The sequence below is a fragment of the Sceloporus undulatus genome, chromosome 11 (genome assembly GCF_019175285.1).
Source record: "Sceloporus undulatus isolate JIND9_A2432 ecotype Alabama chromosome 11, SceUnd_v1.1, whole genome shotgun sequence".
NCBI classification, from domain to species: Eukaryota; Metazoa; Chordata; class Lepidosauria; order Squamata; family Phrynosomatidae; genus Sceloporus; species Sceloporus undulatus.
Genome location: NC_056532.1, coordinates 4,399,477 through 4,419,178, shown reverse-complemented (window position 1 = coordinate 4,419,178; position 19,702 = coordinate 4,399,477). Strand labels below are relative to the sequence as shown.

Genomic DNA, 19,702 nt, shown 5'->3' with positions numbered 1-19,702 from the left:
AAAGTAGCCTTTCCACAGCTCATTATGACAGCAAAAAAAAGACAGGCATCCTTTGCAGGGTGAATGGATCTGTGCGGCGTGCGGCGTGCGCATTTGGGAGGAACACAATGCGCACAAAGCAATTCACACATTTTGAAATGTGAGTGACCTGCGCAGTGGGAGAAAGATGCACAAAAGCATGCTTTCGTCAGTCTTCCGTGGCTTTCATTATTTACAAAACCCATGTGGGAATTAATAGTCCAATGCATACAATGGCCTGGATTCCTTGGGTTCGTCCGAATGAGAAAAAAGCCACTAAACCAATGGCTTGGTGGCGAATCGATGTTGTGGTAAATCAATGGGACTGTGGTAGTCAAATCCAGGTTTCTCTCTCCTTGTGGCCAAGGGCCTCCCAAGGTGTTTTGCTGCCTAAGGCAAAGGCAAGATGGATGTTCATCGGGGTCAAAATGTAGAACATTGGCCAATGCAAAGTGATGGCTATTCGCTTTAAAGCCCAACGTGGGTTGAGGTTACCAATGGGATTGCCTCCTCCCATATAAAATCCGTCAATGCTTAGGTCCTCTGCAAGGCATTTATTTCATCCGTCCAGGACTTGGTTGGTAACTGGAGAAATCATCTCCAGATGATTTGGACTTCAGCTCCCATCATTCCCGACTGTTGGGGCTACTGGGAACCAAAGTCCAAAACTAACAGAGGCCCAAAGCTTGGTAAACACCAGCAAAGTATACGGCTTTGTCGGCGGCTCCCGCTTTATTCCCTCCGTCTTATTCGCGAACCAATATGTCCTCCCAGCAAAATTAAATCTGATCCCAAGCCATCCAGAGCGACCCACGAAAATGAGGTTGTCCAATATATTCTCCCAGGCTGTTAATTCTCTTAGGTTTTGTTATTGCTTACGGCTGGGAAGAAACCAAGTGAGCGGGATTGAATAGATATTTTAACCAAGGAAACATGATCTAATGAAAGCGTTTCATTTCACTCGGCTAGATCTGGTTTTTTCAGGGGGGAAGGACTATATTAAATTTAAATACAATGCAGTTATCTCATGCTGACTGGAGTCAGACGTTCATGCAACACATTGCAAAGATCAACAGAAGCAAATGCTGCCATGAAAAAAGGATTGAATGTCATCCGAAAATCAATCATTGGAGTTGGAAGAGACCCCAAAGGCCATCCAAACCAACCCTATTCTGCTTTGCAGGAAGACGCAACCCAAGCAATCCAGATCTCCCCTAATAGGAGATATTTTATCACGGCTGGGAAGGAAACCTGGACCTGAGCAGAAGGCTGCTGGAAGAAGGGTTAACAAACCCAAGGTCCCACCTCTTCCTCCGAACCGTCGGGAGACCGAACCGGGAGAGATGTCCGCAGGCTTGCACAAAGCTAGTTAAAAATCCAAGGCTGTTAAAGCCTACAGCCGCTCTTGAGCCCCATCCGCCGCGTCTCTCCCGCCGCTCGTCCCCAGGCAAAATTTCCCATCAGCTTGACATTACGGCAAAGTCGGCTTTGCCAATTAAGCTCAGCGCCAACATAAGACGGTTGCGTTTTTATTTTACTGTATACAGACGCCGCATTTATCTGAAGGCCTACGGTTATAACAGAGTAGGTCAGAAAGGAGAAACGGGGGCTAGTTCTGGAGAAATAGAAATGAGGACGGTTAAAAGCTGATCCTTGAATCCAAGAAGCATCTTGCACCAAAAAGAGGCCTCATTTCAGAGGATGCAACAACAACAATAAGAACAGACTATCTTCGAAGATGGTGGGCCTTGCGTAGTAAAGATCCTTCACACAACCATGGCAGAGGTATCTTAGGAGGTTGTGGATCCACATCTTAGTCTGAAGCGTGCCAAGCGCTGGGCGCCACTATTCAAGAACGGAGCCGGAGCGTGTCCAAAGGAAGGCAACCAAGATGGTGCAAAAGGCCTGGAAACCAACAACCCCAGTGAGAAACAGTCAAGAGAGACCAGTATCCAAAGAGGTCTTGCAGCCCCTTTGAGACAAGAGGTTGGGAGCATGAAGTTTGGTAGACTTCAGCTTTGACTGGGAGTCCCTGCATGGCAAGGGATTTGGACTGGATGGCCCTTGGGGTCCCTTCTATGATTCTGCTTCTTTAGATGCATGTCTTTGGAGTGGAGAATCCAGAGACAGACCTCTATGTCATGGGTCAGGAGCTGCAGGAAGAGTTCGAGGAAGGGACCCAGGCAAGGCTTCCAGAATGGGAATAGCTTGCAGCTCTCCCTGTTGAACTTCAGCTTCAGCCATGAGGACCAGGGCAAGGCTCACCTGCAGCTGAGGAGGCAGAGGACCCAGCTGGGCATCCTAAGTCCTCAGGGAAAGAGAGCAAAGGCCCTCAGCCAGGCTGCACCTAGCCAGCTCTTATTGAGAGCAGCTGGGCCAGGCCATTCAAGAGCTGAGTTTGCTGAAAGCCAGGGCTGCAAGCAACTCTTGTTTCTTGGCCAGCATCCCTGTCTCTTGTTTCCAGATGCATGCATTTGCCTACTTTGGACTTCTTCGACCGTTGGATTCCTGTTGTCTCTCTTGGACTCAGACCGCTTGACCAGCGCCTTTCTCTTAATGGACTCTCTCAGGCAAGGAGCATTTCCAGTTGTGGGTAGTTGGCAGTCCTTGCATTCTCAGTTGGGCGTTCCTTCCCAGCCAGGCTTTGTAAGGGTTTGGTGAACCAGGGCACTATATAAGTCATTTGTAGGTGAGAACCTCAATTCAAAGGCAAAACCTATGGGTTTGGGGATGATTTGGCAAGGGCACATTTTAATGGTGACTTATGGGAATGACTTATCTAGGTCTGTCTCTGTCCCACACTCTTGCCTCCCTTTCTTCTTCCTCCTCTTCTTGGAACAGATGCCATGATAAGATCAGAGCCCTGAGAAAGCTTGGACAGAGGGACCTGGGCCTTGTGTTTGACTGACAAATGGGGGGATTCGATAGCGCCAGGGGATGTGGGATCAATACCAGCCTTGTTTGTGGAAGAGGGGGCAATAGACACCGCAGCCAGTGCAGAAAGAAAGAAAGAAAGAAAGAAAGAAAGAAAGAAAGATGTGGGTTTGTTTAGCGGACAACCCTGGTGTCTTCTGGGAGACCTTTCTGGGAGACTAAGTGCTAAAGAAGTCCCTTGGTTTGTTTGCCACAGCTATCTCTGCTATCACAGATTTCCTCTGAGAATGCCATCCAAATGACAGTGGATTCTGGGTATCGCCATACACTCATCGTCTGGTTTTAGTACAGACAGAGCCTTACCTTTCAGGCTACAATTCCCATACTATGGGTGCATATACAGTACACTCTACAGATAATGCGGTTTGACACCACTTTAAGTGCTGCAGCTCCATCCTCTGCACTCTTGGGATGTGTAGTTTTGCAGCCTTCTCTGCCAAACTACAAATCCCAGGATTCTGTAGGAAGAAGCCATGGCAGTGTCAAACTGCATTATTTCTATAGTGTAGATGCACCCTTAAGTCATGAACTACATTGGGTGTGATGCTGGTTAAACATAGTGGCTTGCTGTCTATCATTGAAGTTAGGGATTTGTAACCTGCAGATCTATAACTACTGTCATATCTATATGCTCCCCATATATTAATAAATACGTTACAGGTACAGGACCATGTTACTTTGCATGGGAAGCATTACACTCAACTGCCTTTCTGGTTCCTTCTATGGTGTCTATGATTCCACCTCAGAGCATGTTCCTGCATGGCAAAATTGGGTTGGACTGGATGGCCTTTGTGGTCTCTTCCGTCTCTGATGCTTCTCTGACTTATCAATGAATCCAGTGAAGAAGGCAACCTTTCCCCATCCTCTCCCAAGAGTCTTGGTCTGTTCTCACCCGCCATCGATACGCAGCCACCCTCATTGTTTTGTCCGTCTCCAAGTTCAGCACATGATGCAGTGCTTTGGAACATCAGACGAACCTCTGAAGCTCCCCAGAGGACGGCTGGATCTATAAACCGATGATTGGATTGCGCCAGGAGCCTCCGAACGTTGCTTTTTCATCAATGGCGCAGGCTCCCCAGTGACAAGAGTCTTCATTTGCTAAGTAATCCTGGGTCATTTTCAGGACTGTCGGAGTGAGGAGGGACGATCTCTCAGGTGCTCTCTGTAACCAGAGAGGCTGACCTCGGTCATGGACCCTGCTACTCAAGATGGATGTTGCCTTTGAAACGGAGGAGCAAAGGGATCCATACAAAGTGGGTATCACTTACTTTGGGTCGATCGTGCCGTCTGTACATTGCTGGCTCAGCAACTCAACCTGGCCTGGAGAGCCTTTCCGACATGAAGTGGCTCTTATGAGGACTCCTCCTAAACTTTCAGGAGGAGATATGGTAGATCTTCCTCTGCGAAAGCCCCTGGGCAAGGCAGTGTTAAAGAGAGGGGTGATTTGGCCAAATGAGGAGCTCAAGGCCTCTCTTCTCAATTCATCCCAAGGGCCGGGATGTCACGCCACAACTGCACACCCAAAATGGCATCCCACCAAGAAGCAAAGCCACTCTCAGGCGCTCGCCATCAACCGAACGCACCTGGGCAGCCAACACAGCAGAGTCAATTACCATCCCTCTCCAGCGACTTGTTGCTTTGGCTAATTACCCTTTCCTTTAATACGGGGGCAGCACTTTTGATGCTAATGTGAACAGCCACCATTTGCAGCGGAGCGCGGCGCCTGCAGGTATCGGGCACCAAACATCCATGATATCTACGAAGCACCTGGCGCCAAAACCTGACTCTGCTTCCAGTTGATGCGTGTGGCTCTGCTTTGGAAAAGGCCATCTCAACTAGGGTTGCAAAGGTGGAAACATGTAATGGTCATGGTTGTGTTGAGGCAGTGGCATGCCCACTATGTTTGATACCCGGTGCGGATAATGTTTTAATACTCTCTTTGAGGATCTTTTCTGGGTCTTGTGGAGATGCTGGATGTGCAAGGCAGAGAAGAGCCTTACTTTCCTGGATGGGTTTTGAGGGCCTCTCCTAATCTTCTCATGGTTGTCTTCAAACCGAACTCTTCCGAACCGTCGCCTGGAAGGCCGCTATTCCTCATGCCTAAATGAAGCTTTGTAATCCCCTCCCGTTTGGCGAGAGCCTCCCGCCGCGAAGAGCTGTTTCCAGACGCTAATGAGCAATCTATTGATTTGCTGCCGTCGCGCGGCTGGCTGAGCGTCTCTGCGCCGGGTGCGCTTTCCAACCGGGGGGACGGCTGTCTCAGAAATATGTTTAAGTTAACACACCCATGCTGTCGGCAAAGCCATTCGTGCGACTGGTTCAAAGATCTTGTGGGTTTACATCTTAGGGAAAGGTGCTGAATCTCTTTGGAAGGGAAGCCAGTGCAAAAGCTGGGGATCCAGAAGAAGGTGGCGTCACAAGGAAGGGGATGTGGCCGTCTTGGAAGCCAGGGCGGGCCAGATTTGGAGGGCCACATGCAGTATGTAAGTCTTCCTTCTTACTGTACCATCCTATTATCACTATTAAGAGTAACTCGCAAACCAGTTTAGTTGAATGAATCCCCAGTCCTTCCGCTCCTCAGGGTTCCCACTGAGTCTACAATCTGATGTGGGAAATAAAGAATGCTGCTGCCCATGTTCCTACATAGAGCGCAAGTAGGGTTCTCGGGTGTCCCTTATTACAAAGGGTGTTGTGTGCTATGTAAGTACAGTTGCAGTGATGTGCAGTGTCTGTATCCAGCTAAGGGCTGCTGTCACGATGCACAAGAAGACCAAAGCTGTGGTCCCCAATGCACATTGGGCACATGGATGCAGATCAACAGTCCTAAATATAGAAAAACTTTCCCATGAGGCCCAACCCATCCCTTGCCAGAGGCCCTGAAATTGCATGCCATGGTCCACAAAGCCGCATCATTCCCAGTGGCACCATCTATGGAGCCATTTGTTTGCCGCCACTATCCTTCTCTCCCTTCCTGGGCTGTGTCTCCAAATGGAGAGACAAGATGGCAACCTTAAGGTCCTTTGGCTTTGTACCCAGAGCCTAGTCATCCCTTGCGATGCCCTGAAGGCTATGCTTTGCGATGCTGTTGGACCAAAGGAAGGGGCAGCGGTCAGTGGGCTTGACAACTCTTGTTGGCCTCAATGTTATATCATGGATCTCAGTACGTAGAGAGATCTTTCCCTTGGCCCCCAAGAGCATCCCTTGCATCCCTGCTCAGGCCTTGCAAACTCAGGGCTTCCTTGCAGGTGGATGGACCCCATTGAGTTTGCAAGGCCTGAGCAGGGATGCGAGGGATGCTCTTGGAGGACTCGCATTCCCAAGGCCTCCATGAAATCAACTTGATGGCAAATTACAACCAAACTGGGAAAGAGATTTGCACACTTCCTCTGCTCAGGTGTCCCTTTCTCTTCTCTCTACAGAGAGATGGCAAAGTGTCTGGATTCAAAGGACAGAACGGAAGAATTGCCGCCTTCAGGGGATTTCAGACAGAAGAAGCCTCCTAGCCCAGAGGTACGACTTTAATTTAATTAATTAATATCAGATATCAGATCTGGTCTCTTCTATGCCTTATTGGAAAGTCCTATTTAGTCTAATTCTGTATTTGCTCATTTCTCTGGGTTTAAAGGACCATACCGACATTAGGGACAACTAGAGCTAATGGCGTCTCTGCGCCTGTTGACGGCCCACAGTCATACATCTACCTTTGAGCAGCTGGCTCAATTCAGCTGGATAAACATAATGAAGGATGAAGAAGGATGGTCCTAGACAAGAAGGCATAGCTTTTGAAAGTGGGGAGATCTAGTTCATAAGGAGAAACTACATCTTGAATCAAGACATCCAAAGTACCATATACAACAAATCACATATCCTGCCAACCACATATTCAAATATTCTATCAACCACATATTCTAGCAACCACATATTCACATCAACCGCATATTCACGATATGGAAATATGTGGTTTATAGAATATGTGGTTGATAGAATATGTGAATATGTGATTGATATAATATGCGGTTGATAGAATATGTGATTGGTAGAGGACCTGTGTGTGGCAGGACCTGTGGTGGAATATGTTCACACAGCAGAGGGCTGAGATTTCAGGGTTTGCCATCTTAGTGTACCCTGCAGTGTTGGTTTTCTTTTCCTCCCCTGCCTTGAAACGCATCAGCGTGATCCACAGAGGACTAGCCTTGGGTTTCCAGATTAAATGGCTGCGCATCAGCTGCTGGTTAAATTATTCAGTCGGAGGAACTGAATCTTCCTAGTTGCAAGTCTTAATCTGAATTTACTTCAGTGTGGCTCAGAGCCAAAGCCGCCTCATAAAAGCCTCATCTCCAGCTGTACCTTGGGATGTGGGGAGATCATCGCCAGAGCTCCATCATGTGCCAAAGGGGCACCAGGACCACTTTGGATGATGCATGCAGCTGTCTCGAAATTGGAGTCCCCCATTCAAATTGGATGTTGCAGTCCCCCAATAAGGAGATCTCTGCAGGGCCGTCTGTCAATACCAATGGCTTCCAGGAACCATGCGCAGTTTGGGAGAGGCGGCTGGGATCTCCCAGGTTTGTGTCACGGCTGCTCTACGTAAATGGATGGGAGCATTTTGCAAAATGGGCAGCGTTTCAGCAAAACGGGCAAAGTTCCAGCATTACTCAAAAGGGTGGGACCTGAGTAGAGCTCAGCAAAAGGTGCCACCATTCACATGGAGAGAGAAAAATGCTCCATTTTGCGCAAGCAAATGCAGCTTGACTTTTGGCAATGCCGTCACAGTGACATTTTGTGGGTGAGATACAGAGAGCCACAGATAAGAGTCTGCTGAGAGCAGTAGAAGCAGAGTGACACATAGAGGAAGGCTGAGCATTGTGGTTATGCACTGCAGTTGCTCATTGCATTTTGTGCACCAGACACTGCGCATAGCAAAACAGCACCCAGCCTTTCACATGTGTTGTCTAATGTTGCTATTTGGTTACATAGGCCTACTGCACAATCCACAGTACATTAGTGTAGTGTAGTGTCTTTACTACACTAATGGGATGGTGGACAGTATGGCAAAGGAGCATCCTTGAAACTGTGCAAGTTGTAGCATGAATTTTCATAGGCATGGTCTATGCCACAGACCAAGATGTCATAGACATGGTCTAGATCAGTGGTTCTCAACCTTTTGGGCCTCCAGATGTTTTGGACTTCAATTCCCAGAAGTCCCAGTGAGTATGCGCATTGTCCTGGGAGTTGAAGTCTCAAATATCTCGAGGGCCAAAAGTTGAGAACCATAGGTCTAGGTGCAGTAAACCAAGTCTACAAAAGCTGACGCTACAACTTCCTTTTGCGCAGTTAGTCTCGAAGGTGCTACAAGATACAAGCCACATTGCCCTGGGACGCAACTGGCGTGTGAGCTCTTCGACAGTCTCCATCCATCCGTGGCAACTTTCAGCCCCACTGGAGACCCACACATACCTGGGCAGTTGGAGGGACATGTGCGGAGGGAAAGAAATAGAGGTCCACACAGCCAGGTTCGGCCGAGTAATTTTTTTCCTTTTAATACAAAAGAGTGAACTCCAGTTGTCCCCTTGTACACTTGACCACAAACAAGACCACTGCTGCGTCTTCTCCTTCCGTTCGGCTCTTCGTCCGAAGCCTGACCCCAAAGTCTCTCTGGCCCCAAGTCCAAGAAGGGGAATGCTCACAGTGTGGAGACAGCCGCCTCTGTGAGACCTCACTAGGGACTAGCAGCATTTTTGAAACCCAGAGGAGGGGACATGGCATGGTGGCCAATTCTCTGGGCCTTCGAGCGCAAACAAGCCAGAAACGGGAGCGTGTTCCTCTCAAAGAACCCAAGGATTTGGGGCAGGGAGGGGAATTTGGCGTCTCTGCTCCTTCGCCCACCACCCGCTCTTGCTCTCTAGGAAGCCCAGTTGCATATCAGGTAAACAATCCCAACCGTGGAAGAATCGGGACCGGGACCTTGAGGAGGGCAGCATAGGCACTAGAGAGGGGAAGGGGCAAAGGGGACCCACATTGTGCCCCCCAACTGCCTCTCCCCATGGGCTGACAGTGAGTTTAAGATGCCCAACGGGATCCACAGTCCGGGGTCAGTCTCCTGTCCTCGCTTCAGTCCTCTCTTTCCCATGCCCACCCCAAGCAGGAGGCTTATTCCATGCAGATCGGACCCAATCCCTGAATGGTGTTCGTTTTTCCCAAGAGTCAACATTTATTGTGCAAGAAAGAAATGCTTAGAAAAATAAGACCAACGACAGCCGAGGAACCCAAGGTTTGCCTCCCAGAGACAGGTGGCAAAGGCAGCGGTGGATTTCTGGGAAGGCAAAGAGTAACATTCCCAACCAGGTGCAAAGACGTATTCTGCACTCCGGCTCAAATGCCACACAGATGGCTCGGGATCTCCTAGCATACTCAACGGTGCCAGCCACACCCGCTTGTAATGCTCAGCATCCACAGGCCCAGTTTGGCCATCATGGGGGCCGGGCCATAGACTGCTCTCCCTCCAAGCCCAAAGGCTTCACCCCATCCGACATCGGGGCATCCTCTTTAGGGGCCTCCAGTCAAGCTTGTCCATGGAGAAGGAGGCCAGAAGGAGGCACCACAATCAAATCCCAGAAGGAGAGCCCCGGACTTTGGGCTCCGCTCTCCACTTGGCCCATACGCGTCGTCTCCTCTGACCCATTACGCCACCTCCTTCATCCTGTGGATGTAGTTGTGAAGCTCCTCGGGGTCCTGGAGACCCATGTCTTGGCAGACCCACTCCAAGTCCTCCTCGTCCGCGATGGGGATGGAGTTGTATGCCAACTCCTCGGAGGGCATGGTGGCGAAGGTGGTGAACTTGACTCGCTTGCGCTTGGAGGTGGGCGAGTTGAGGGGGTCCTCGCTCTGGTCCCTGGTGGAGCCCCCCGAGGAGCCGTCACCGCGTCCGTGAACCTGGCTCTGGACGCTGGTTTGCGAGGAGCCGCCGCTGCTGTGATGGTCCCCGTGGCAGCAAGTCTGGACGTTCTCCAGCGGGTTGCCAAGGCTCTCGGGCGGAGGGGAGAGGTCATTCTGGGCACGCAAGGGTTGTCCGTTGCCCAGGAAGACCCAGTGGTGGGAATGCTCCATGTTGGTCTGCCCTTCCGGCGGGATCCGTTTGTGCCGGTATTTGAGCACAAAGACAATGCAGTTGATGAGGAAAACCAAGATGGCCAGACAGAAGACGCCCAGGAGGGCGTACATACCAATCTCCAAATCCGTCAGCCCCCGAGGCACCTGGACGTACCCCGTGGGGATGGTGGGGAAATCCTCCGTCGGGAGGACAACACTGGGCACCCGGCTCTCCTGGCTGGGCACCAGGCGCCACTCCACTTCCACTCGAGGCGTGGTCCCGGGGGCACCTCTCTCTCGCCCGGGTCTGCTTGGCGTTTGGACGGGTTCGTAGTCATACGTGGGCTCCTCCTCGGAGGTGAAGTGGACGCGGATGCCGGCCAAAGCGGTGGCCAGGACACTCTTGCGCTTGGTCTTCTGGCAGACCTCACAGATCATCAGCTCGGCCTTGACCAGCTCGCCTGCCCCCTCGCCTTCGGCCTTGACCAGTGGGAAGGCTGCATCTGGTACCACTGACACCACCGCCTGGTCCTGGCTGGTCACCACCAGTGTGTAGTCCTTCGGGTCATACAAGGAGAGCGGGGATGTGGTGCCATCGCTGTAGGACACCCACAGGCTCAGGAACGCCTCCTGGAAAAGAAGAAGACAGTGAAATTGTCGGGGAGACCAGCCTATAGACCACATGGACCCCATTTTGCATCCCAAGGCCTCACCACTACCCGTGTTTTTACCCAAAAATCCATTGCTCCATTGCCTCCTATTCTCTGGAGCAGCAAAAAAACAAGCTTGCTCCATCCTCAACAGGACACATCCCTTTCAAATATTTAAACAAGGCTCTCTTAGCCTTATCTTTCCTATGCTCTAAGAATAGAATAACATGATGCAATGACAGGACCCTCCAGATATCCAAGGCTACAAGTCCCATCATCCCCCTTCCACATTGCCAGTGGGCACATGGCTGACTTTTGTGATCCAAAACATAATATGAGTGGTTGCTTGTCTTTGGGGTTTTTGCCACTTCAGAATAATTCCTTTGCATCACTTTGAGACATTCGAATATGGAGACAATGTTGTGGTAGGATATTCATTCCTTTGGGTTTTGGATGTTTGTCCATTCTTCTACGCAAGAAGGAAAGCAGCAAAGACTAAATGATGCCCAAGTGCCTCCTCACCTGCTTGGAGAAGTTGAGGGTCTGCTGGGCGGTGGTCTTGGCCACGATGGTGTGGCTGTTTCCAGGGCTTGGATGGAGGGAGAGGGAGAGGTTGGAGATGACCTGGGCCTTCAGTTCAGTGATGCTGACCTTCTCATCCGCCACCGTCACCAGCGTCTCCCCGAGAACGGCCTCCATGAGCGGAGAGACCACCTGCCGGAAAGGGAACAAGAACATGGATTGGCATGGAACTGCTCTGAAGGTTACATGCAAACACTGGGAACTGACTTAGGAATGATTGAGGAATCTGGGGGTGTTGAGTGTGGAGAGGACATGATGGAGCCACTTGATAAGAGGTCACAAGGAAGATGAGAACCAGTTTGTTATCTAGTTTCCAGAAAGTAGAGTATGTAACAGTGAAGTCAGATTGCAGCCACTTACAACATCAGGAGAGACATCTTGACTATAAGAGCTGTTTAGCAGTGGAATTATCATCATCAACATCATCATCATCATCATCATCATTATAGTGGGCCCTTGGTATCCACTGGGGTTTGGTTCCAGGACCCCCATGGCTACCAAAATCTGTGGATGCTCAAGTCCCATTAAATACAATGCCATAGAGAAACGGTGTCCCATATATAAAATGGCAAGATTTGAGCAAAGCCATGGAGAGGAGGGCTTTTAGTTGTACCTTGAAGAGGGTGGTGCCAGGCTCTCGTCCGGCCAAGGTGTTGCTGTCGACCAGGCGTGCCACGCGGGCGTCGTCCACCTTCATGAAGTCACTGACCAGGTCCGTGACCTCCACCGCCCACTCGGGACCCAGCATGGTGACCACCTGGTCAGTGCCCTCGGAGGACGTGGTGTGGAACTGGGTGAAGACCTGCAGGGAGGCGTGTTGGTACTGGAGGGCGCAGCCTCGGCTCTGGCGCCGCTCTTCCTCCTCTTCGTCATCCTCGCTCTCCCGGACTGACCTAAACAGAGAGAGAGAGTATATATATATATATATATATATATATATACAATTTTAAAAAACACAATTAAAAACATCACATTCATAGAACGAGTTCAAAATATGAAACCGTTGCAACAGACCATCTGATCTGTTGCGCTGAAAAGCAAAGTGGCGCATTCACCCCGGCAGGAGCTTTCCGATGCGGCTGACCATTTGGGGTTTATAGATTTCTTCCATTTAGACTGACAAAAATCAGATAGCATTAACAGAGATGATCCTACCGGGTTGAAAAGCATCTTTACCCAAAGATTAAACCTGCGCCACCAAATACGAGCCTCGGCCGACATTAGCCTTGCTCCGTCGGGAGTCTGCAGCTCCATTAAGAGACTAAGGCCTCTCCTCTTATGCGCCTTATACATACACAGTATTTTTTCCTACAGTCTAACAAGTTTCAAAAACAGTCTCATAATCTACTGTGTGTGAAATCCCATAAAATAACAGTTTAATCCAGTGGTACTCAAACTCTTTGCGTCTACATGAGTACATGTGAATAAAAATATACTTTATTTAGTGTGCATGTTTCGGTTTGCACATTGGTGTATATTCATATTTTATTATGTTTATGATTATTATTATTATGTTTAGTTACATCCCACCTTTCTCCCAGTACAGGGACTCCTTCCATTGCTCCATGTGCCACACATGCCTTCTCTTCCACTGAACTTTGGAATTTTAAAGGGATGCGCTCCCCTGCTGACTCCTCTGAGAGGTCTTCTAGCTCCTGAGATGCGCAACTGGACAGGGCTGCTAACCCTCGCCATACAAGCCCAGAAGACTCTCCAGCCAAACCCTTGGGGCTGACCACCAATGACCCGGGACCCCTACCTCCGGTCAGGTAAGATGGGGACCCTCCATCCCTTGACTTGGCTCAGCCGAGGGTCAGACAGTTCGATGTGCAGCGGGAGCCGGGGCACCCAGACGGTCATCTCTAGGAGGGCCGACAGGTGCTCATAGCCGAAGGAGACACCGGCGTTCATGGAGCCCCTGGACTCTTTGCCGCTCACAAAGACATAGTCGCACCCGTTGGACACCTGCGGCACGGGAGAGAAAACAGTGCGGCAATGAAAGTAATGCCCATTTCACTTCCGTTCCTCCAAATGAACCATTCAGATTTCACTGCAGTGGCTCCATCATGTCAGCAGGACCTATGTGCAATGCGGAGCTACTGTGTGAACGCCAAAGCTAAACATGAATCAACACCGTGCCAATAACCAATATGACCCTAGGCTACATCAATAGGAACGTAGTGTCCAGACGGAGATAAGTCATAGTACTCTCTTCTGCTTTGGTCAGACCTCACCTGCAATATTGTGTCCGGTTCTGGGGCCCGCAATTCAAGATGTTGACCAACTGGAGCCATGTGTCCAGAGGAGGACGCCCAAAATGGCAGAAGGTCTGGAAACCATGAAGCCCTTATTATATTTATAGAATTGGCTTTTACTGACCTGAAAAGCTTTGGCTAGATGGGAAATGGGGGACAAAATCTGCTCGCTTGTTAGCACTGTGGCGCATTTAATTAATGTTTAGTTAATGTTTGTGCTGAAGCCTCCTCCTACCTGTGCCATTCACTTCAATTAAAAATAAGGCCAATTGGATTTGGTCTCAAAGAAAATCCATTTTCTGAAACGACATTCTTAAGTGACTTGTTTTTTGGGGTCTTTACTTTGCATGGATTTCAACTGCAGCTAAAAATATTCCAGCTAGACATAGGATGAGATGGAAAAGGGGAAACGGGAGGAAGATACAGTATAATGTGGCTGCGCTCTCAGGGCTGAGATTGCTAATTGCAAAGGTCCTTAATTCATCCTAATGGAGCTACTCTCGAGTAAAACTTTGCAATACTTTAATTAGTAAATGACTTCCGAAGAACCGTTTCATGCCGAGAGACATTTCGTGTCAGTTAAAGGATAAATTTGATTAAGTTGTCCCCTCTGTTAGCAAATTTCCAACTTAATTCATAACTTAATTGATTTTAATTAGCGAGTTCCCATCACGGACACAGGCTATAAATTTAATTATTGATTAAAAAAAAGAAATAATCATCACATCTCCCATTAATTATTAATCAGGAGACTGGGGAAGTTTTGCCCCATTCTTAATGGCTCTGTGTCAACGGAGGGAGCAGGCTGTCCGCTCTGCATTTAATGCACATGCACAACTCGTGCCACATCTCTGCACATGCACAGGGCAACCGGAAGTCCTCCTTTTCCAGAACCTGCCCTACATTTCAACCTTCTGCCCAGGAGTGATTCCAAAATGTCCTCCACTTTGAGCATGGCTAAGGAGCACCGATTGATATTTATATCAGCGTTGTTAGCATTCCTTTTGGTCACGACCGACATTTTTCTTAAAGGTCTTCCATTTTGAGCACGGCTAAGAAGCACGGATTGATCGTTCTGTGAGTGCTTTGAGCTTTTATTTCGTCACGTCCGAACCTTTTCTTGAAAGCCCTCCATTTCGTGACACCTACTCCTCCTTTGTGGTTATCATACCTGGTCACCCTTGCGCGTGCGCAGATCTCCTTTTGCAACCATGAACGGTATGCGGATGTCCCGCATTAGACAAAACAATGTTTTTGCAAAGGTAAGATGCAGAAATGATCCCAGAAAGATGGACAGACATGGAAATGCAAGCCTAGTGGATTTCCTTTCCTAGCTGGAGACCATAAAGGTTAAACCAGGGATGTCCCACAAGCGGTATCTCCAAATCTGAGCCACTTACCTTCAGCGCAAGAGACAGGCGAAGGATAGTCCTTGCGGCTCACTGCTTGGCATCCCTCACGCTGGGAGATCAATAGAGCTACTCCTGTTGTTTATGCCCCTCTCGGTTGTCTAAACCCCGGGAAGCGAGGGAGACAGCCTGCCCAGGATGCCGCCAACGGCGCTCTCCCTTAATGCTGAATTATTTACAGGAACAGATAGCGGGTGGCCTGATGGATGGGCCGAGTTTATAGCCCTGACAGCAGCCCCAGCGCCCTCCCTCCCATCTCTCCAGGTAAGGCAGCAACGCCTGCCAACATCTCTACCCTCTTGGCTGCAGTGCCGGCAGAACTCAGCCGTTAGGATGGAGGAGAAGAGAGATAATGGGGGACAGAAGGGATAAAGGGGCTAGGCTTTGGTAAGTGACTGGTAGTCCACCCACACAACAAGGAGCAACTGTCCTTCCCCTCCAATCTTGGGTGAGACAGGTGAGCAGGGATCAAGGGAAGTAATAGTGCCACTCTATTCTGCTCTGGTCAGGCCCCACCTGGAATATTGTGTCCAGTTCTGGGCACCACAGTTTAAAAAGGATGTGGAGAAACTGGAGCCCTGTGTCCAAAGGAGGGTGACTAAAATGGTGAAGGATTTGGAAACCATGGAGCCCTATGAGGAATGACTTAGGGAGCAGGTGATGTTTAACCTGGAGAAAAGAGGTGATATGATAGCCCTGTTTAAATATTTGAAGGGATGTCCTATTGAGGAGGGAGCAAGCTTGTTTTCTGCTGCTCCAGAGAACAGGACCCAATGGAGCAATGGATGCAAGCTCCGGGGAAAGAGATTCCAGCTCAACATTAGGAAGAACCTCCTGAGAGTAAGGGCTGCTTGACAGTGGAACAAACTCCTTCCTCGGAGTGTAGTGGAGTCTCCCTCCTTGGAGGTCTTTCAACAGAGGCTGGATGGCCGTCTGTCAATGGGGATGCTTTTAGATTCCCTGCATGACCAATTGGGGTTGGACTGGATCAGGGCCTTTGCGGTCTCTTCCAACTCTATGATTCTAAGTCAAAGGATAGTCCCCTATCCATGGGTCTCCAACAGGGAAGAGGATGGGCACTTTGTCTGGAAAGAGGAATCATAGCATCGGAAGGGATCCCAAGGGTCACCTAGTCCAAACCTCTTTGGCCATGCAGGACAAGACCATCCATGGGACAGGTGGCCATTCAGACCCTGTTTAAAGACCTCCAAAGAAGGAGGCTCCACTGCTCTCCAAGGGAGCAGTGTCTTCCGCTGTTGGACAGCTCTTAGGAAGTTCCTCCTAATGTTCAGGTGGAACCTCTTTTCCTGCAGTTTGCATCCATTGCTCTGTGTCTTGGTCTCTGGAGCAACAGAAAACAAGGTGGGTCCATGCCTTATGAGGAAAGACCTAGGGAGCTGGGTATGTCTTGCTTGGAAAAGAGATGGGGAAGAGGTAATATGAGAGCCCTGTTTAAGTATTTGAAGGGGGTTCGCATTGAGGATGGAGCAAGCTTGTTTTCTGCTGCTCCAGAGACTAGGACCCAAAGCAATGGATTGAAACTACAGGAACAGAGATTCTAGCTCAACATTAGGAGGAACGTCCTGACAGTAGAACACACTCCCTCCATAGAGTGCAATGGAGTCTCCTTCTTTTGCTCAATGCAAGGATGTAGCAAACAGTCCAGCATCACTGTGACTTGCATGTCAGCTTCCAAAGTTGTGGTGGGTAAACATGTGACCCTCCAATTGCTAGTGGATTCTAACACCCATCAGCCACAACGATGGCAATGGTCAGGAATTACGGGATGGTTAATGCAAAACCATCTGGAGATTTCCAGGGTCACCATCCTTGCTCCAAAAGCACCAGGTGAACATCTCTGGACAACAAGTTATACTTCAAGAAAGAACTTCCCAAGTCCCAGATATAACTCCTATGCTGTCCTCTGAAGGATTCTGGGCGCTATAGTCCAAAATAAGGATGTAAACCTTCATACATATCAATCCTTACAAGCCACAAGAACAAATAATTTCACCGTTTTGCTTTTCATGGCAAGAAAGTCATTGCAGTTTTCAAAGGCTGTGCGCGGTTCAAAATAACCCCAGAAAATAGCATGTCCTGCAAAGAAACCCATTCCCTTCTCAGCTTCTGCCTTTGTCCGACACTTTGGCCACCCTTCCCCTCTTGCCTCACTCGCCTTGATGATGTCCTCATTGCTAGACTTGCACTTCACGGCTCCGGAAACATCCAAGACGGCCCCCGTCATCTCGATGGCAATGACCTTCACGGGGATGGCCACCGTCCGCCCGGTCAAGATGGCCGTATTGATGATCTCTGTGTCCTTGGGAGGAGAAAAGAGGCGGCGGTAGAGCCCTTCGCATGTGCCACGTTGCTTCACCTACGCATGTTATAGCACCATGTCCTATGCAGTATCAGGCTGACTAGGAATAAACCTTCAAGGTTTATGCATGGTGTCTGGTAGGAGACTGAACCCACTCCAGATTTAAGTCTGGATTCTAAAGGACCCGCTGAAGGTACTAAACGCCATCTCCAAAACGGGTCCAAAAATCAATCCTTCAAAATCCAGGCCAAGTGATTTAACTGCTTCAGCTGCCTGCCGTAACAGGTTAATGAACCGCTTCATTTACAGATCAATTTTTATTTATTTACATCTCCTGAACATTAACTGATCGATTGTTTCCTTCTGCGTTCGGGGTCCCACCTCTTTTCCATCCATGATCCCAGTTCTGCAGGGAATCCACAGGGCCCAAAAGGGTCCAAGGAGGCAGCAAAAGTGCCCCCTTGATGCCTCCTAAATACCCTAAAGGCACCAGATCTGTCTCACCTTATTATAAAACAACAACAACAACAACAATAATCAGGGTCAGCCCTGGATAGTACTTGGAGGGGAGGCCGCCAGGGAAAACCAGGTGCTTTTAGGCTACCTTTCAGAGGAAAAAAACCTAGCCAAACCACCTCCGAAGTTTCCTTGCTTAATAAAATCCTATGAAATTTATGGGGTCACCATAAAGGTGGCTTGAATGCACATACATCCATAAGCCCTAAAGGCACCTGATCCGGTCTGAGCTTGGACACTAAGCAGGGACAACACTGATCAGAACTTGGATGGGAGACCGACAAGGAATGGTAGGCGATGTATTCCTATTTCAGAGGAGGGAGCTGGCAAATCCACCTCTGAGTTTTGCTTCCCTAAGAAAGCCCTGAGAAACTCATGGAGTCCCCAAATGTCTGCAGGAGACTTGAAGGTATAGTTCAGTGGTTTTCAACCTTTGGCTCTCCTAATAATGTTTTGGACTTCAACTCCCAGAAGTCTCAGCCAGCGTGCCCAAATGATCAGGGATTCTGGGAGCCGTAGTCTAAAATGCCTGGAGGACCCAAAGGTGAGACCGACTGGTATAGTTGGAGGGTCAGACTATATCAAAAGAGGATAACTGGAAGGGCCCCATGTGTGACCAATGCAAACCCTTCCAGTTGCCTTCTTCTGAACTGAGCAAAGGACCCAGTGCCTAAATTCTAGGCTTCAAGGGAAAGGCAAAGAGAGCCACAATATGCTGGCGTCCCACTAGCCCCGACTCACCATAGCCAGGGGCAGAATGGCCCGGATGTCCCTCTGGATGACGGTCAGCTCGGTCACAGCCTTCTCCAGGTCAGGCGGCGGACTGCGGCCCCGGTAATCCACGTGCCACATGATTCTCCGCGTCACCGACTGGCTGGTGAAGTTCTCCATTTCGAAGTCCAGCTGCATGACCTCGTAGGGCGACTCCTCATCCCTGCAAAGGGCAGAAAAGGAAGACAGTTTCATCTCAATGGTCAGAGGTTGACCATAAGCCCAAATTAAACACCATGTTAGTCTGGTAGATCAGTCTGCAAAGGGATCTTGTAATGCCTTTGAGAGAAAGAGGTTGTAGCATGCGCTTGTGTAGGATGCGTCTGATGCATCAAAGGCATCAGAAACACCAACAATTAATGGGACTATTTCTTGCACTTACAAGAACTGCAATTGCCCCAAACTGGAGGACAAGAAATGTTAGAAGAGAAGATGGTTGGACTAGACGACGGAATGCGATGTCAATGGAGAAAATGCCTGATTCCTTATATCAGAGTCCTTCTCCCTGTTTTTCATTCGAAGGAAAATAGTCTTTATTTTTACAATATGACAGCCTTCTGCAATTCTGTGCTTCAATGCAGATGAGACTCAGTTTGAGCCAATGGGAGGCTCAACCCCTTCTCTGAAATTCAGGGAAGGCACGGATCAAAGGCCTCCCTTCCTTGTCGCAAGGCTCTTCCTCCTCCTGCTGAGCCGCTGATAAGCCTTTGTAGCCAGGCATGTTTTGTACCAAGTTGCTCAAGGAGGAATGAGCCCAGATGTTCGGCAGAGATTTCTCCAGCGCCGAGAGAAACCGAGGAGCAAGCTGGCAAGCGGGCGGGAGACCCGACAGACCACCACCGGCACCGAAGGGGCTGCCAAAACCTTTCTCCCAAAAGCCACCGGGATCCGAATCCGGACCCTCAAACGCTGCGACAGATCTGAAGTTCAAGGCTGACACAGGTAAGGGATGCAAGGAAACTAGGGCCTGCGGCGTTGCAGAGATAATCTTTGTGTCCTGCGGGGTTGGTCCTGTCTGGCTTTTCTTAATCCGATTTAAAGGAGTGAGCAGGAGTCTTTGAAACATAGACGTCTTTCAAAGGGAGCCTCTGGCCAACCGGCTTCTTTTCATGTCCGCCCTTGGTGCTGCCATGAGGACTGGCAGCGTGCTTTGGATTC

At 49.4% G+C, this 19,702-nt stretch overlaps 1 protein-coding gene and 1 long non-coding RNA gene across 4 annotated transcripts in view; one reads left to right on the top strand and one right to left on the bottom strand.

Annotated features, from left to right (window-relative positions):
* Positions 1–13,034, top strand: part of LOC121917053 — an 89,905-nt gene extending 76,871 nt beyond the window's left edge. For 2 of the 3 annotated variants that reach the window (XR_006100945.1, XR_006100943.1), the window contains 2 exons: positions 6,372–6,462; positions 12,815–13,034. This is a non-coding gene — a long non-coding RNA (uncharacterized LOC121917053). The remainder of the gene's footprint in view (positions 1–6,371; positions 6,463–12,814) is intronic. The other variant, XR_006100944.1, reaches the window with a different exon arrangement.
* TMEM132E (transmembrane protein 132E) overlaps positions 8,476–19,702 on the bottom strand; it is a 58,154-nt gene continuing 46,927 nt past the window's right edge. Inside the window, exons 4-9 of the mRNA XM_042442677.1 lie at positions 18,515–18,707; positions 17,114–17,257; positions 13,033–13,238; positions 11,887–12,166; positions 11,214–11,405; positions 8,476–10,671 (exon numbers count right to left, since the gene is read on the bottom strand). Of these exons, the coding sequence (XP_042298611.1) occupies positions 9,634–10,671; positions 11,214–11,405; positions 11,887–12,166; positions 13,033–13,238; positions 17,114–17,257; positions 18,515–18,707 (2,053 nt within the window). The 3' untranslated portion in view covers positions 8,476–9,633. The remainder of the gene's footprint in view (positions 10,672–11,213; positions 11,406–11,886; positions 12,167–13,032; positions 13,239–17,113; positions 17,258–18,514; positions 18,708–19,702) is intronic.